At 41.1% G+C, this 17271-nt stretch overlaps 1 protein-coding gene across 1 annotated transcript in view; it reads left to right on the plus strand.

Moving 5' to 3' along the window:
• Positions 1-17271, plus strand: part of DCHS2 (dachsous cadherin-related 2) — a 333064-nt gene that overhangs the window by 217481 nt on the left and 98312 nt on the right. The window contains exon 4 of the mRNA XM_056562413.1: positions 4296-4532. Within this exon, the coding sequence (XP_056418388.1) occupies positions 4296-4532 (237 nt within the window). The remainder of the gene's footprint in view (positions 1-4295; positions 4533-17271) is intronic.

Raw genomic sequence — 17271 nt, forward strand, 5'->3', positions numbered from 1 at the left:
GGAAGCATAAAACAGCGTCTGTAGGCAAAATTGTCATAATTCCTTAAAACAGTTTGATACACATTGATCTGATATCATAAAAAATACTTTAAAAGTGTGAGAGTTTCTAGTTTATATTTTAGTTTATAGTTTATAGCATACGTAAAAAACTAAAAAAAAGTGTCTAAAAAGACAGCAAACAAATGGTGTGAATGCTGTGTGACATACATCACATGGGCAAACACATAAATGAACTAATACTAAACACTTTATTATTGGTTGGTTATGTTACTTTAATAAATCTTTTTCTGAATCTATCATACCATTAGTGCTGTAGTTCATTATGTAGAGTCCTAATTTTGTGTCATTAGTCCTAATTTTGTATCAGTATGTTTTTTTTTTACCAAGCATTTGCACTCATTTGCTTCCTGTTTGTCTCATTTGTTAAACCTAATTAGTTTCAACCTTCAGAAAGGTTACATTCTACCGAAAATAGTATTAGAAATCTGCCATACAGGGCCCTTTAAGAGACTAATCCTGTTCTGTTTATCTCCATCTTAAAGATTTTCAAATAATTCGGCTACTAGATTTTAAGGTTAGTTTGGGTGACAAACTGCTCGCCCCACTTGGCCATCTGCCTCCTGTCTGATTGAATTCTGGCTACTCAGTAGCCTCAGCACCAAGACAAAATACAGTATTTTTTATTCAGTAGCTAATGGGCCACTTTATTATAGCATTGACTATATCTGTCAAGTAAGATTATACAAGTGCATTTTGTAGCAAATCTATTTAATTTGACCCAGCAGAAAACAACGTATAAATCACACTTAAGCGAATTTACACTTGTTTTAAAAACATATTTTACAATTCCATTTGCAAGGCTTGACATATTAAAACCAGGCCCATAGGAGAGATAGCTAAAAGGTTAATTGGACAATTACCGCACAGTACTAAGTCATCTTCAGGCTCGTCCTGACACTTGGAATTCATTTTGTGCCATTTTTAAACCTTAGCCATATTTCCTAAATTATGTTTTGTAAAGACTGCAAACATTCTATTTTATAAAAGGGGTTTAAGCTAAAAATACAGGCTGACCCACATTAAAGGATATTTCAGGTCAGGTATCTCTCTCTCTCTCTAAAAATATTTATACAGTGACCCCCCCGACCTACGATGCGATAATTTCAACATGCGATAATTTCAACATGCGATGGCCTCTCAAAGGCCATCGCATGTTGAAGGCAGCATCAACATATGATGCTTTTGTATGTCGGGGCCATCGCATAAACGGCTATTCGGCAGCGCAGACTGCTTCAGCTGCCGCCGGATAGCCGTTTTCGGTGCCCCATAAACTCCGGTGATGGTTACTTGCCTGTCCGCGTCGCCGCAGGACGTCATCTTCGGGATCCCCTGCATCGCTGTCGCTCTCCATTGTCGTCATCACGTCACCTCGCACGCCGTCCCGTCATCCAATAGGAGCGGCGTGCGTAGTGATGTAATGGCGGCGATGAGGAACGACGATCCCAGGCAACAGAGATGTTCCAGAGCGTCGGGGACACCCCGGGGATGCGGCGACAGCAATGGACGGCGACATCTAGGGCAGCAGTGACGGCGGGGACAGGTGAGTATAAAGCCCTATATTTAACATTGCACGGATCCCTCAACATACAATGGTTTCAATAAATGATGGTTCATTTGGAACGGATTACCATTGTATGTTGAGGGACCACTGTATATATTACATATATATATATATATATATATATATATATATACACATATATATGTGTATGTATACATACCATATTCCTGCTTATAATACTTGTCCCCTAACTATAGAGAATAAGTGTTTGATCCCAGAGAGTATGACTACTGGAACACCCTACAATCTTGAGATCTACGTCAAATGTCTCGAAATATAGGGGTGGAAACAATTGCATGGACTCCTCCCTGCAATCAGACATTGAAGTCTTGGAGGCTGGAATACCCCTTTAAAGTTGCTGTATTGGTAATTGACAGTCTTCATCAGTTATTTTTATACCCAGTGACACACAAGCCCTCCTATGCAGCATCATGACTGCTGAAGACTGTCAATTCTCAATTAGGTATTTTGAGATGTATTTAAAGGCATAAAATATCGGTATTAAACCTCAAAATACACTTAATGTACATCCGTAATTTTTTCCCATTATTCATTGTGTTTATAGACGTATGTTATGGTAAGTTACTGTTAATCTTACTATCTTATCTATGCAGCTGTGTGCTTTATTTTGACGTGATTTGCAGAAATGTTAGTATTAGGAATCTGACCCTCTATAGTTTTTTTTTTTTAAGACGGATAATTTTTATATTGAGTTTTATAAAGAGCATAAAAACCCTAATTGGTAATTGACAGTCTTCAGCAGTCATGATGATGCATAGGACGGCTCATGTATCACTGGGTAAAAGAAAAAAAAAAAAAGAAAAAAAGAACTAATTAGAAAATGTGACATGTTAAAATGTGTTCTACACATTACTTGTCTCAGCTTTTTATTTTCTCTTATGCTATGCTTACACACATCTTACATTTTAAGATGTATTTTAAAGGGGTACTCCACTGGAGTTTTCTTCTGTCCCGGCAGTACGGCAGGTCCCCGCTCGCCGGGGATCACACACAGCGATCGCGCTGCGGGGTGCTGCAGGGGGGGACAGAGGGAGCTCCCTCTGTCATAACACTTACAGCCAGCTTGACCGCGGCTGCAAGCGTTAAACTGCCGGAGCCAAAGTGTACTTCGGTCCCGGCAGTTTGGCAGGGTCCCGGCTGTGTGTTACAGCCGAGTTCCTGCCGTGATCTCGTGGGTGCACTGGGCAGCACCCACGAGAACCATGGACGTGTATACTCGTCCTGGTGTGGAAACGTGCATCCTGCCTGGACATGTATACATGCCCATGGTCGTTAAAGGGGTACTCCGGTGGAAAACTATTTTTTTTTTTTCAGATTAACTGTTGCCAGAAAGTTAAACAGATTTGTAAATGACTTCTATTGAAACATCTTAATCCTTCCAGTACTTATCAGCTGCTGTTATAATCCATAGGAAGTTCTTTTCTTTTTTAATTTCATTTCTGCCTCACCACTGTGCTCCCTGCTGTCACCTCTGTCCATTTTAGGAATTTTCCAGAGTAGGGGTAAATCCCCATAGAAAACCTCTCCTGCTCTGGACAGTTCCTGACATGGACAGAGGTGTCAGCAGAGAGCACTGTGGTCAAGCAGAAAGGAAATTCAAAAAGAAAATAACTTCCTGTGGATCATAACATCAGCTGATAAGTACTGGAAGGATTAAGATTTTTTAATAGAAGTAATTTACAAACCTGTTCAACATTCTGGCACCAGTTGTTTTAAATGCTTTTTTTCCAGTGGAGTACGCCTTTAAGGCATAAAATACCAGTAATATACTTCAAAATACTGTTATTGTACATCCATAATCCCCCCCCCATTATTCATTGTGTTTTATAGACATATGTTTATAGACATATGTTATTCTTACTATGTTATCTTTGTAAAAAAAAAAAAAAAATTATAGCAAGGTTGGCATATGCATCATCATATTATGCCATTTGTGTACCCAAAAAGTGTGATAAAAATATGAAACCTCTTTATGTTTGAGTGCAAAATATAAGCAAGGCTACTAGATAATTTAGCGCTAAGGCTGTTTGGGGTCCATGGATGTGGATGAGGCCAAGCTCAGACTAGTCTATGTCTTCTCTATATAGGGAAGAATGATCCTACACAGGTAACACATGACTAGCAAACCACAAAAGGGGCTTTTCAAGGGCCACATCCCTTTTTGTCTAGAATGGAAGTGATGAAAAAAGAGTCAAAACCTACTAAGAATTAAAGCTTGGAGAAAGGAACCTGTACAAGGAGGGTACCATTATTTACAGTCAGGTTACAGTTAATGAAGACTATTCTTCAGCGATGAATGAGAAATGCTTGTTCGTTGGCTGTTTGTATATTTTGTGCAGGAATTTAAATCATTCTTATAAGCTCCATATCGCCCTGTGTAAACGGGGATATGTGGCCAAAAATTAAGAAATTAAAGGGCTACATGAATGACCCAACAATTGATAACAAATAGCAAGCTTTTGAGGCTGTATCGATTGCTTCCTCAGGCAATCTTGATGAGAAGGTCTTTGTTAGTCTCGAAAGATTTCTATTTGTCTCCAGTGTTTGAGGTAGGCATTAATGGACATCAAAAACTGGCAACTTTTTTATCATTTGTAGAAAAAAATGTCTGAATAGTATTTTATGTAAACCAATATAATTTTTTCTTCTTTAGGAGTTATCTATTTGATTGCTGCTCTCAATCATCTTGAAAATTTGCAAGTGACCTTCTCGGTATGTGCTCGAGATAAAGGTGGATTAACATCTGCAGTGAATGCATCTGTAACAGTTAATATCCAAAAGACTACTGTTCCACCACCAATCTTTGAAAAATCCCGCTATACATTTGTAATATCGGAAAATGTTCCAAATGGCAGCACTGTTGGTACTGTCAAGGCTAGAGAACCTCTGAGTAAGTACTGATGCCTAATTTTCTCAGGAGAGTGTGTATTACTGGCTTTATTTTGTTATGCATTCATGTACATGGTTTTGCTGATCTTAGAATAACACTGGTTAACAGGTATTCCTCTGGCATTAAAAGCACAATGTCCTAACCTTTAAGAGGAACAATTGGGACAATCGTCTGAAAACATAAAATGGCCATAAGTTTGTCCTTAGGTATAATAAGAGCCAATGTTTGTTAAATATGCTTGTTTTACGTATAAAAATATTAGAATTTTTATACTTTGTTGTGACTGCCATCTTTTAAGTAGTAACTTAATTTTTACAGGGGTTCTTGGTTCATGAAAAGTTCATGTCATGTCTGGGCAGGGAAGGAGTGCAAACTATTCTCGCCTACTCCCCTATCCCTGCCTACTTACGTACCCGTCCTGGGCGATGGGTCTGCAACCACGGTGACAGTCCCTCCCAAGAAAAGGGGGGAGTAAACTGTCAAAATAATAAAATACAATAATACAGACACAGGTGAAGGTACAGTAGGGAGCAGACAGGCTAACAGATGCAAAACTAACAAACACACACACAGTAAGTCAAAGTCCACTATCCACGTCAAAAACCAGGAGTTGTCAAAGTACAAAAACGCTAATACCAGACGAAGAGTTAAAGAGCAGAGCCAAAGGGTCAAAATGCCAGATATAACAGATACAGTATAAAACTAGCTAGGAGTATAAACTGCGCTCTTTAGCAAGCAAAGACTGGGCGTAAACTGCCAGCATAAATAGGTCCAGACCAGGTGCTCACATCAAGGTCAGCTGACTGGTCTCAGCAGACAGGCGTAACCAAAGCAGCAGGACCAAACAAAAGCTCTCAGTGCTTTCAGTACCCCCCTTTTAAGAGGGGTCACTGAACCCTTAAGCACCTGAGAGTATAAAGGTTTTCACTTGGATACAGATGGACCATCAATGTCCTCACCTGTATCCTCATCCTCCAAATCCTCACAGTGATCCTCCAGATCCCCATTAACACCCTCAGACCGCAAATAAACTGGAGTGCTCTCCACACTCTTATTGCCCATGATGTCACAAGACGCTGACTCAGCCAGAGGCTAATGCAAAACAGGCTTCATAATACTCTTTGATGTAAAATCAGATTGTACACCAGTAGGAACAATGCTCCCCCAGAAGAACTCTGCCAGGCGTAGCTCTCTGAGAGGCATGACATACCTGTGCGCCCAAGTGGCCTCCACTATTGCCACTTGGACGCAGATGCTTGACACAGAAGGCGATGAAATGAGTGTCCTCTCCACAGTAAAAACACAGGCCATAGAGTTGACGAAACCTCCTGCGTTCTTCCGGGGTACGAATGGATCCTGTCTGCATAGGTTCATCCTCAGGCAAAGATTTAGAGACAGGAGAGGAATCAAGAAGGACAGGAAAGACAGAGGATGAAGAACACTCCCGTTTGCATTCTCGCAAACATCTAACCAAACGCACAGTCATGGCTTGGTCAAGGGTGTAAGGAGAGGGATACGTAACAATCATATCCTTTAAGGTGTCAGATAACCCCAGTATGAACTGACAAATCAAGTCTACAGTATTCCAGTTGGAAGCAACACACCACTTTCTAAAATTTGCACAGCACTCCTCTACTGGTCTGCAACCTTGCTTTAATGCATGCAGTTGACTCTCAACGTACGCTGTGCGGTAGGCTCAGTGTACAAGAGACCCAATCCCGCAAATAAGGCATCCACTGAGGACAACTCCAGAGCGTGGGGACCAAGGGTAAATACCCATTTACGGGGACCCCCCTTGCAAAAGAGACATAATAATACCCACTTTCTGGGCCTCAGTACCAGATGGGTAAAGCCTAAACCAGAAGTACAATTTGCAGCTCTCACAAAAGGTTTTGAACATTTTGCGGTTACCAGAAAATCAGTCAGGAAGACTAACTTGTAGCTCCACAGGAGCTGAAGCAGGAACAGAATACACCTGAGTTCAGGCAGACTCCAGCTCCTGAATTCTGGCTAGCAAGCTCTGAACTAACTGCTCCTGATCTTGCAGTCTCTGAGTCAAGGACTGGACTAATGCTGACTGAAACTGAGAAGACTCATATTGCTAAAGTCTTTCAGCTAAATCATGAACAAGCTGAGTCAAGCCCTGCATTTTCTCCACCAAAGCAGACATTGCTTCCATAATGGAAAGTCCAGCTCACCTGCTAACTCCTGTGCTCGGATTCACCACATAGACTCCGTGTGTCCAATATGAAAAGAAGAAAACTATAATCCAGCACTTAGGAAAATTGCAGCTTTATTTTCATATCCTCTTTAAAATAGCATGGAGCTGATACACTTCACAGCATCTGAGAGGTCTTGACGCATTTCAAACGCATGTGTTCTTTGTCAAAAGGTTTTCTTCCTTTTATATTGCTTCCATAATGCAGGAACAAGGCAAATGCAGGTATATGTGCCTGCTAAAATGTCACATCTGGGCAGGGAAGGAGTGCACATTATTCTTACCCACTCCCCTATCACTACCTAAATACAATAATACAGACACAGGTCAAGGTACAGTAGAGAGCAGACAGACTAACAGATACAAAACAAACAAACTCACACAGCAAGTCAAAGTCCACTATCTGCATCAAAAACCAGGAGTTGTCAAAGTACAAAAATGCTAATACCAGAAGAAGAGTCAGAGAGCGGAGCCAAAAAGTCAAAATACCATTTATAACAGATACAGTAGAAAGCTATAAATGAGTACAAACTGAGTTCTTTAACAGGCAAAGACTGGGAGTAGACTGCCAGCTTAAATAGGTCTAGACCAGGTGCTCACATCAAGGTCAGCTGACCAGTCTCAGCAGACAGGCATAACCAAACCAACAAGACCAAACAAAAGCTCTCAGTGAAAGTTAACCCTCCTTACTGTTCATTTAAAAAGTCACAACTAATATCTTGTTGTCACATTTGCAATTAATTAAAGGCAGATTTAACAATGCCAAGCACCGCCAGTGTAACGCAGCAGGTACCCTTTAACGCCGTGCTTCATTCAGACCTCAACCACGGTAAATGCTGGCATATGAGTGGTGCTATCTATAATGCACATAGCGCGATGTGAATACGTCCAGAAAGAATGAAGATGCACTCACCACGTCTTATTGCAGGTAACTTCCGTTCATTGCAGTGTAGTTTCCAGCAAGACCCTTGCAGCCAGTGTAGGGAGTAGGTGTAGGATGCTGCAAAACGTCTCACGTGTGCTAGCTGTTTCACCCGCACATGCGGGCTTCGTCAGACCACACCTGTCAGTGACGCCAGCACCGGTAAATACCCTAAGGTGTAGACGTCACTGATCAGGTGAGCACAGGTAATCACGTGAACTAAAAAATATATTCATGAGATAAAACCAGATACATTCTATGTATACAAAATGAAGAGAAGGAGTATTTATATGAAGATTCCTAGGTCTATCTGTGATAAAATAGAAAAAGGGGACAACCGTATACGGCGCCTCGTGTATTACCCCAGTGGGAACAAAGGTAGGTGTGAGATAGCAGCTGGGGTGAAATGCAGCCCCCTTCAGATGGCCGCTCACCTTGATATAAAAGAATAAAGGCGTATCACCCAACACCCAGGAAGGAGGGGGGGGGTACTGGATTGCATGGTCAGCTGCTGTGCCGCAGGTCGCTGGACTCAAAGAGGGTCCTGGTAGAGATGCGAAGATTAGGAGAAAAAGACCTTTCAACCGGCGCTGCTGATTCACCACATCAGAGACAGGGGTAGGGGTTCAGGAACCACTTGGGATCCACTTTTATTGAGATTACGCTTTTCGAGGGGAGCCCCCTCTTCTTCAGATCAGGGATTCAAATAATACAAAGTAGCACGTATATGTACATGGTTACAAACAGTAAAAATGGAGCCAAAACAGACCCCTGGGAGTGGCCCAGGGTCAGAGGTCAGTGCATGTCAGAATACAGACTTAGAGTAATAGTAATGGGAATAATGAAAAACATGAGTACTGTAATATTGGATGCCCATAAATAAAGGTAATCTAATCTAACCTTTATTTATGGGCATCCTATATTACAGTACTCATGTTTTTCATTATTCCCATTACTATTACTCTAAGTCTGTATTCTGACATGCACTGACCTCTGACCCTGGGCCACTCCCAGGGGTCTGTTTTGGCGCCATTTTTACTGTTTGTAACCATGTATATATACCTACTACTTTGTATTATTTGTATCCCTGATCTGAAGAAGAGGGGGCTCCCCTCGAAACACGTAATCTCAATAAAAGTGGATCCCAAGTGGTTCCTGAACCCCTACCCCTGTCTCTGATGTGGTGAATCAGCAGCGCCGGTTGAAAGGCCTTTTTCTCCTAATCTTCGTAGGTCTATCTGGTCATTGAGCCCTGAGTTCCCTTGTGCTTCGGTTTTCAATATCCATAAAGCTTCTTTGCGAAAAAGGGCTTTCTTTCTATTTAACCCCTCCTGCACAGGAATTCTTTCTAAGCTGAAAAACATTAAGGCACTTGGATTATTGCTGTGCGTATCTTTCATGTGCTGTATCACTCGTGGGGAGTCTTTTCCAGACTTTAAAGAATATAAATGCTCGCAAAAGCGGGTATGCAGAAGGCAGGTAGTGCAATGCCACAACTAATATCTCTGTTAATAAAACAGACTTCATAGAAAACGGTGCAGATGACATAAAACTTACAATGAAGTGGCCCAAAAAACATTTTGTGGTGATCCTCTGTAAAGGGTTTTTTCATTTTGGACGATCACTAAGTGATCAATCGGCACAATGGCTGGTGTCTGGTGTCCGGCACACGAGGAGATGCAGTGAAAATGACAGTAACAGCTCTTTTTCTCTGCAGCACCACTACAGGACAAATGAAGCATTACACATTCAAATGTCCACTCAAATTAATGTTCTGTCTGTGCAGTTCAGGACAGGACAGGTCTTCCAGAGCGAGAGATGCTCTTCATAAACTTCTTTACTCTTTGCTCCAGAGATGCCAATGCTAAATAGAGCACTCCACTCTATTGACTCAGAATTAAGTCTATTAACTCAGAAGAGGGTATATGAGATTGGGTTTTCTAAAGTAGACAATCTTATAAATGTGTTTAGCATGTTACTATGCTTGAAGATAACACTGAACTCTGCATGCACTTTGTTCTCACAAACCATATTCATTTTAAATAAAATTTATAATATCTATAAACACCACTTTTTACTAATCTAGTGTGACTGGGCATGACTCCAGGGTTCGCAAATCCCATTTCTGACCTGCTTCACCAAATGCAGACATGTTTGATTTCCATGGATAATAACAATACCTCAAATTCTATTTTAGTTAAACACAACCTGTCAACAACTGTGCTTTCTATAAGTTACGGTTCTTTACTGAGAGCGCAGTTCTTATGTTGGAGCCCTTAAATATGCAGCTGTGTGCTGTACTTTGAGGTGATTTGCAGAAACTTTTGTATTAGGACTCTGACCTTCTGTATTTTTTTTTTTTAAGACAGATAATTTTTATATTGAGTTTTATATCAAGAACATAAAAACCCGGCAAACCCCACCCTCTCCAAAGACCTTGCGTAGTTTAATTGGAATGAATTTTCAGCTTTTCTTTCCAGATACACAGACTGCTATATAAATTGTGAGCCGTCATAAGAAGCTGTCCAGTTGTGGATTGTATTAACTGCAGGTGCACGGCACAAATCGTACTCAGGTGCACAGGAAGAAAATAATGCAAACAAATAGATGTATAGAACTGTAGGTAGAAAAGTGTAGATAGAAGAAAACAAAGCTATAGAGAGGTAGGTAGATGGGATATAGAAATAGATAAATAGGTACAGTATACTAAGAGTGTTGTGTAGGTTTCTTTGTGGGTTTTAATTCCCTACAATTTTTTTTCCACAGTATTTACTAAGGTTTCCCTACATTTTTAGCTTTTCCCTACATTTTCCTTTTTTTTTTTTTTTTACTCATGCTCTGATCTGTAAGGTTTTCCTCTGCTCAAATCCACCACATTTTCTGTGGAAACCTTAGTAAATATGTGGGGTTTTTGTGAAAATGTCAGGACCACACCCCTTTTTGGTGACCATACCCCCCTTTTCCTGATGGCCACTCCCCTTTTTCGGGTTTTCTTAGTAAAAATGGAGAGGTAGTCGGGGTTTTTCAATTCTGGCACAAATTCTGGTGCAAAATCTGGCAACAAAACATATCGTGTTTGCAATAGTAATTGAGTGCCATAATGTCCCAGCAGATAAGAACCATTCAGCCCATCTAGTCTGCCCAATATTTTGAATACTATCAGTAGTCCCAGGCAATAACTTATATGAAGGATAGCCTTATGCCTATCCCATGCATGCTTAAACTCCTTCACTGTATTTGCAGCAACCACTTCTGCAGGAAGCCTATTCCTTGCATCCACTACTCTCTCAGTAAAGTTATACTTCCTGATATTACTGCATAAATCTTTGCCCCTCTAATTTAAAACTTTGTCCTCTTGTGGTAGTGTTTCTTCTTTTGATTATACCTCTTTTACCATGTTTATTCCCTTTATGTATATAACAGTTTCTAACATATCCTTTCTGTCTTTCTTTCAGGCTATACATGTTATTGTGCAACCCCTGTACTAGTTTAGTAGCTCTTCTCTGAACTCTCTCCACAATATATATATATCCTTCTGGAGATACAGTCTCCAGTACTGCGTACAATACTCCAAGTGAGGTCTCACCAGTGCTCTGTACAGTGGCATGACCACTTCACTCTACTGCTAATACCTCTCCCTATACACCCATGAGCACTTCCCTCTTTCTACTGCTAAAACCTCTCCCTATACATCCAAGCATTCTGCTAGCATTCTGCTCTATGACATTGTATGCCTACCTTTAAAGGGGTGTTCCAGTGAAAAAAAAAATGTCACATTAACTGGCTCTAGAAAGGCTTTCTGGAGCAAGCTGATATGAAAAAAATATATTTTTTCACTTGAACACCCCTTTATGTCTTCTTAAATAATGACCCCCCTTAATCCCTTTCCTCAGATACAGAGGTTAGGACTGTATCACATATTCTTACTCTGCCCTTGTAGTTATAAGTCCCAGGTGCATTATCTTACACTTATCCACATTAAATGTCAGTTGGCAGAGTTCTGACCATTCCTCTAGTTTACCCAAATCCTTTTCCATTTGGTGTATCCCTCCAGTAAGATCAATCATGTTGCAAATCTATGTGTCATCAGCAAAAAGACCAATACCTTACTATCAAGACCTTCTGCAATATCACTGATAAAGGTAGAAAAAAATTGGGTCCCAGTACCGATCCCTGGGGTTCCCCACTGGTAACAAGACCTTGCTCTGAATATACTCCATTGACTACAACCCTCTGTTGTCTGTCACTCAGCCACTGCCTAATCCACTCAATAATATGGGAGTCCAAGCTCAATGATTGTAGTTTATTGATAAGTCTTCGATGTGTGACAGTGTCAAAAGCCTTACTAAAATCTAGATCAGTGATGTCTACTGCCCCTCCACCATCTTATTATAGTCACCATTAAAAAACATCAATAAAATTAGTTTGACATGATATTCCTGAAGTAAACCCATGTTGTTATTGATCATGCAATCCATGGATGTTAGATGTTCCACAATAAAATAGATAAATAGATAGACTATGTTTATCATTGAACATTACCTAATATTTAGGGTTAACTGTTGATATTATGCTCTTTTACAAGAAAGATAGTATTTGGACTTAAGTTACAAGATCCTGATGTCTCCGGCAGATGTTTTGAATTTCCGCTATGTTTTCCACAGTAACTATATGGATAATTTATTTGACAAGTCTAGTACATTATACAGTTTCATCATTCTTAATCAGAAACATGAGAAGCCTCACCAGTATTATTATTTATCTTAGAAGTGCCTGGTGAAACCACATTACGCGGTTGGTTTCACACATACACATCAACTTATAGCAGTTTTTAATTGTCTTGTTGTTAACTTTTTTTTTTTTGCATCTAGGTGTTTTTACACTACACACAATACACAAATTTTAGACAAACGTAAGGCATTTTTGCTTTTGTGCCATTATTTCTAAAACCAGCATGACCTAGCATGGCGTATGGCATTTTTCAGGTGGTTTTCCCATAGGCTTCTCAATAGAATCTGAAATATGTTTTAAAAAAAATCACCAAACCACTTAGAAAAGTTAGAAAAAATTGTTACCAATCCCTCACAGATCCAAGTTTATACAAGTGTTCATGTAATGTGTCCTGTTGCTGAACCTAAGGCTACTCAATATTATAAGATAGATGACTCCCTTTCATTCCCTTTCTCCTGGGTTAAAATGTATCAACAAATAGATCAAAAGCATATGATCATAACTTGAAGACTAATGCATCTCATAAAGTCACTCAACATGTAGCAAATTGCCATTGGTATTAGAAGGAGTTCAGTATGAATATGTAGTCTGATTTTGTAAAAAGCATAAAAATATAATCCCCTTAGTCCTGCTCTTGTGGACAGTAACTGAGATCTACAGCTTTATCTTGAAAAATAGATTTTCTCAAGCTATGACATGTTTCATACTTCTGGGATCAATACTTGGTAGCGGGCACCATGATGCCAGAGTATGACACATGACCATTGAGGTCACTGATTGGCTGCAGTGGTCACTTGCTATCCGCTTCTTACGAGACAATGGGGCACCAACTGGAGCTTGTATGGGGGATCAGTGCTGGATAAATCAGGTGAGTATGAAGTCTTTTTAATTTTTTTTATTGCATATAAAAGTATTACGTTCATAACCCCCTTAATGACCAATCATGTATATGTATGTGACTGTGCGTTAAGGATGTGTGGGTTGGCCTCAGGACCAGAGCCCATGCCCTACCTGGCATCTTCTGGCTGCTTTCAGCAGCTGAGAGCCTCCGCTAATAGCTCATGAGTAGCGGTCTCTTTATTGTTGGCTATTTTCACAGTTTAAATGCCACTGTTAATGCTGACAGTGGCATTTAAACAGAAGCAGCACGCATCGTTGATGCCGTTACTAAGCCTCCTTGGCTGCCATAAGTAGCAGATCACCAATTTAATGGATCAATGCAATACAATGGCATTGCTGCGATCTGTAGGAGCAGTAAAATCATTGCTTATATAGGTTCCCTGGGGTTAGGGGGGGGGGGAGGGGGGTGTAAGAAATGTAAAGTATATATATATATATATATATATATATATATATATATATATATATTAATTGAAAAATGTTTTTGTCAATTTAAAATAATTACCCCCAATTAAAAAGTTCAATGCGCACAAACTTTTTACTGATAAAACAGAATAAACTCCTCTATGTCAAACGTCAGTCTGATATGACAGTAGTGAGCACAGAGGAGTACTAGTTCCACCCTTGCTTCCTGGACTTTGTCTCAGCCTGGGCTTCAGAATGGACAAAGATGATGCGGCAGCTGGACAGGATTATGTTCTGGATGGCATGGGGACCCCTAGTGGTCTTTTTTTTTTTCTTATTAAATTTCTATAAAAAAAGGAGATAACATTTTTCTTATGAAGTATATTAGAAAGGGTAACGTTTTGCCAAAATGTGCAACATATAAAAGTTTCTTATTCTGATCGTGACCAAGGCTTCCATCAACCACCTATTTGACTACATGCGCTGGCTGTCCGGGTATGCTGGGAGTTGTAGTTTTGCAACATCTAGAGGGCCACAGACTGGAGACCAGTGGTCTACAGTACACCTAAAATTTCTATGACCGGCCATGGGGAGAGGGAGAAGGGAAGTGACAGGTTACTTGTTACTTTCACAGCTATTTCTCAACCCAACAGCTAAAGATTTATATACTTTATACAATATATATTCACACTGTAATTCTCCAACCTGGATCAGAGATCTGAATAGGGAGGATAATTTTACTTTAATTGTCTTTTGCCTCTAACTGAACATATCATTGCTTGTACAGTACATTTACTGCAGTGTTAGCTAAACAGTTTTGCAGCATGTATAATTCTCCATCTGTCACAGGATTACTCTTGCTATAGTCTGAATAGGCTGTTCTCATACAACAATGCCAGCTTATGGCTTCACGGTAGTTTTCTGTAATCATTTCTACAATTACTACTGAATATTATACTTCTCTGCATGAAAAAAAATATAATTTGTTAAGTGGTACAAAAATATACATGAAGTATGTCGCTGAAGTACAAAATAAAGAAAAATATAAGAATTAAAAATAATGCAACTTTAAAAACCAACTTGACTTCAAGAAGAAAAGCTAATATAGTTTTTGTCTACAGTTCTTATGCAGACCTTTGTGTTTCCATCATCACCTTTTTGTTTCCTTGTTTACTCTCAATGTGCATGTCTATCAAGCCCATAGACTTCTATTAGCCAGGTGTATGCTAAAAGAATGTGAAGTCTGTTACATGCAGTGCATACTGGCCTTACTCCTGTGCCGTCCTGACTGTATTTCCTGCTACATCCTGCTGCAGCATAGCAGTGGTTCCCTGTTCCTGGTTATGTAAACACTACACTGTTTGCTGTACTACTTTTTGATGATGTTGCTACATTATATACCGTATGTTTTGTCATATAAGACGCTCCGGCATATAAGACGCACCCAATTTTAAAGCATAAAAATCTAGAAAATAAAGATTCCCAACCAAATACAATGTAAAGTATAGGACAGTGATCTTCAACCTGTGGACCTTCAGATGTTGCAAAACTACAACTCCCAGCATGCCCGGACAGCCGTTGGCTGTCTGGGCATGCTGGGAGTTGTAGTTTTGCAACATCTGGAGGTCCGCAGGTTGAAGACCACTGGTATAGGAGGTAGTACTCACGTGTCCCCGCCGCTCCGGACCCGTCACCGCTGCCCTGGATGTTGCCCTCCATCGCTGTCACCGCGTCCCCGGGGTGTCCCCATCGCTCCGGAACGTCTCTGCTTCCCGGTATCCTCGCTCTCCGTCGCCGCCATCACGTCACTACGCACGCCGGTCGTATTGGATGACGGGACGGAGTGCGCGACGACGTGATGACGACGAAGGAGAGCGCCGGCCATGCAGGGGATCCGGCACGGAGCAGACACCAAGAAGGCAGGTAAGGTCCCTCCCGGTGTCCTGTAAGCTGTTCGGGACGCCGCGATTTCGCCGCGGTGGTCCCGAACAGCCCGACTAAGCAGCCTGGTTAGGGTCACTTTCGCTTCAGAAGCGGCGGTCAGCTTTGATCGCCGCGTCTGAAGGGTTAATACACCGCGATCGGTGATGTCCTGTATTAGCCGCGGGTCCCGGCAGTTGATGGCCACAGGGACCGCCGGTTTTAATGTGTATTTGCCATATAAGACGCACCAATTATAGAAAAAGTGCATCTTATACGGCGAAAAATACGGTAACTATTTAAACGGTGCTAGGCCTTTCACTCAGTGCCTGAGTGTCAATTTATGGTTCACACATGCAGTCACTGAACCAGTTCCTTCTAGCCCAGTTAGTTGTTCCTAGGTGTTTCCTAGAACTTGTAGTACCACTCCAGATTCTAAATCCTAACTAGACTCCTGCCGTGTCTGTTGGATGAACACCTAGTACTTATAGTTCTTCTTCTGGTCTGACTCCTAGCTATACCTGACCTCACATCTGCATTGTCCTTTAAGCACCACACTGAGGCTATGTTCACCCGGCAGTATTTCCCTGTAAAATTCCTCATAAGAATTCCGCACAGAAATTCTGCAGCAAGTCCCATTGATTTCAATAGGATTCCGCTGCACTGTGCAGACAGCAGAAAATATCTAATGCGGAAATCCTGATTACGTTGTCCACAAAAACATTGAACATATTCAATGTTCCTGCGGAGTCTGCATGGAAATGCATTACCATCTACTTAGACAGCGCATTTCTGATCGTTCAAAGCGCCGGCACCCACAGTTTGCACAATGTCCGCACGGAGAGTTTCCGCATGTCTTGCTGTAGCATTCTATTTAGACTCCTCTGAGGCTCCTTATGTCAGAACTTTTTGTTGTGGTACAAGAAGGTCAGAACAGACACAGTTTTATTACAGAAAGAATAAACATCCATAATAAATAAATGGGTAAACATTATCCGCAAATAACATTTTAAACAGTCCAAAAACATCACAAACTTTTTCTCTAAGTGTATGCTTATTGGCAGGAAAGGGAATTGGGGGCAGCTCATCTCCATTGGGTCTCCTACTGTGCCCTGGGTTGTCCAGCACCTGACCCAAAGGCACCTCATTCAGAGACTACATTGTCCCATACCTAAAGGGATTTCCCCAATAAGCTGGGTACCATCCCAGCTCCACAATCCGATGACACTTCCTCTCCACAAGTGCCTCCAAATCCCCCAACTCCTGTGGCTGCGACAAAAATCACTCCCAACCCCCACCAAGGAACCCCATACCTCTCAGCTAACACACAAACCAGGGCTGGCGGGATACTCACTTCTTTACTGTCCAAACTGGCTCCCCCGCTTTCTATTCCCTCCTAATATGCACTTTCTTGAGCTACTCCTTCCTCCCCCCTAAACTACCTAGATAACCCTTAACCGTCCTGACTACCACTGCCTTACTGCCCCCTGTCATGCACCTCCCTCCACTCCCATTCTGTCCGCTCCAGGGGGTTCTCTTTATATACTGTATGCTCCCAAGCTCCTGCACACATCTAGTCACAGCAGTTACCATTACATCATAACTGTAAATGCTTACAGTACATACAAACAAGGAGCAGCACA

Source organism: Hyla sarda, chromosome 1, assembly GCF_029499605.1.
Source record: "Hyla sarda isolate aHylSar1 chromosome 1, aHylSar1.hap1, whole genome shotgun sequence".
Classification (NCBI taxonomy): domain Eukaryota; kingdom Metazoa; phylum Chordata; class Amphibia; order Anura; family Hylidae; genus Hyla; species Hyla sarda.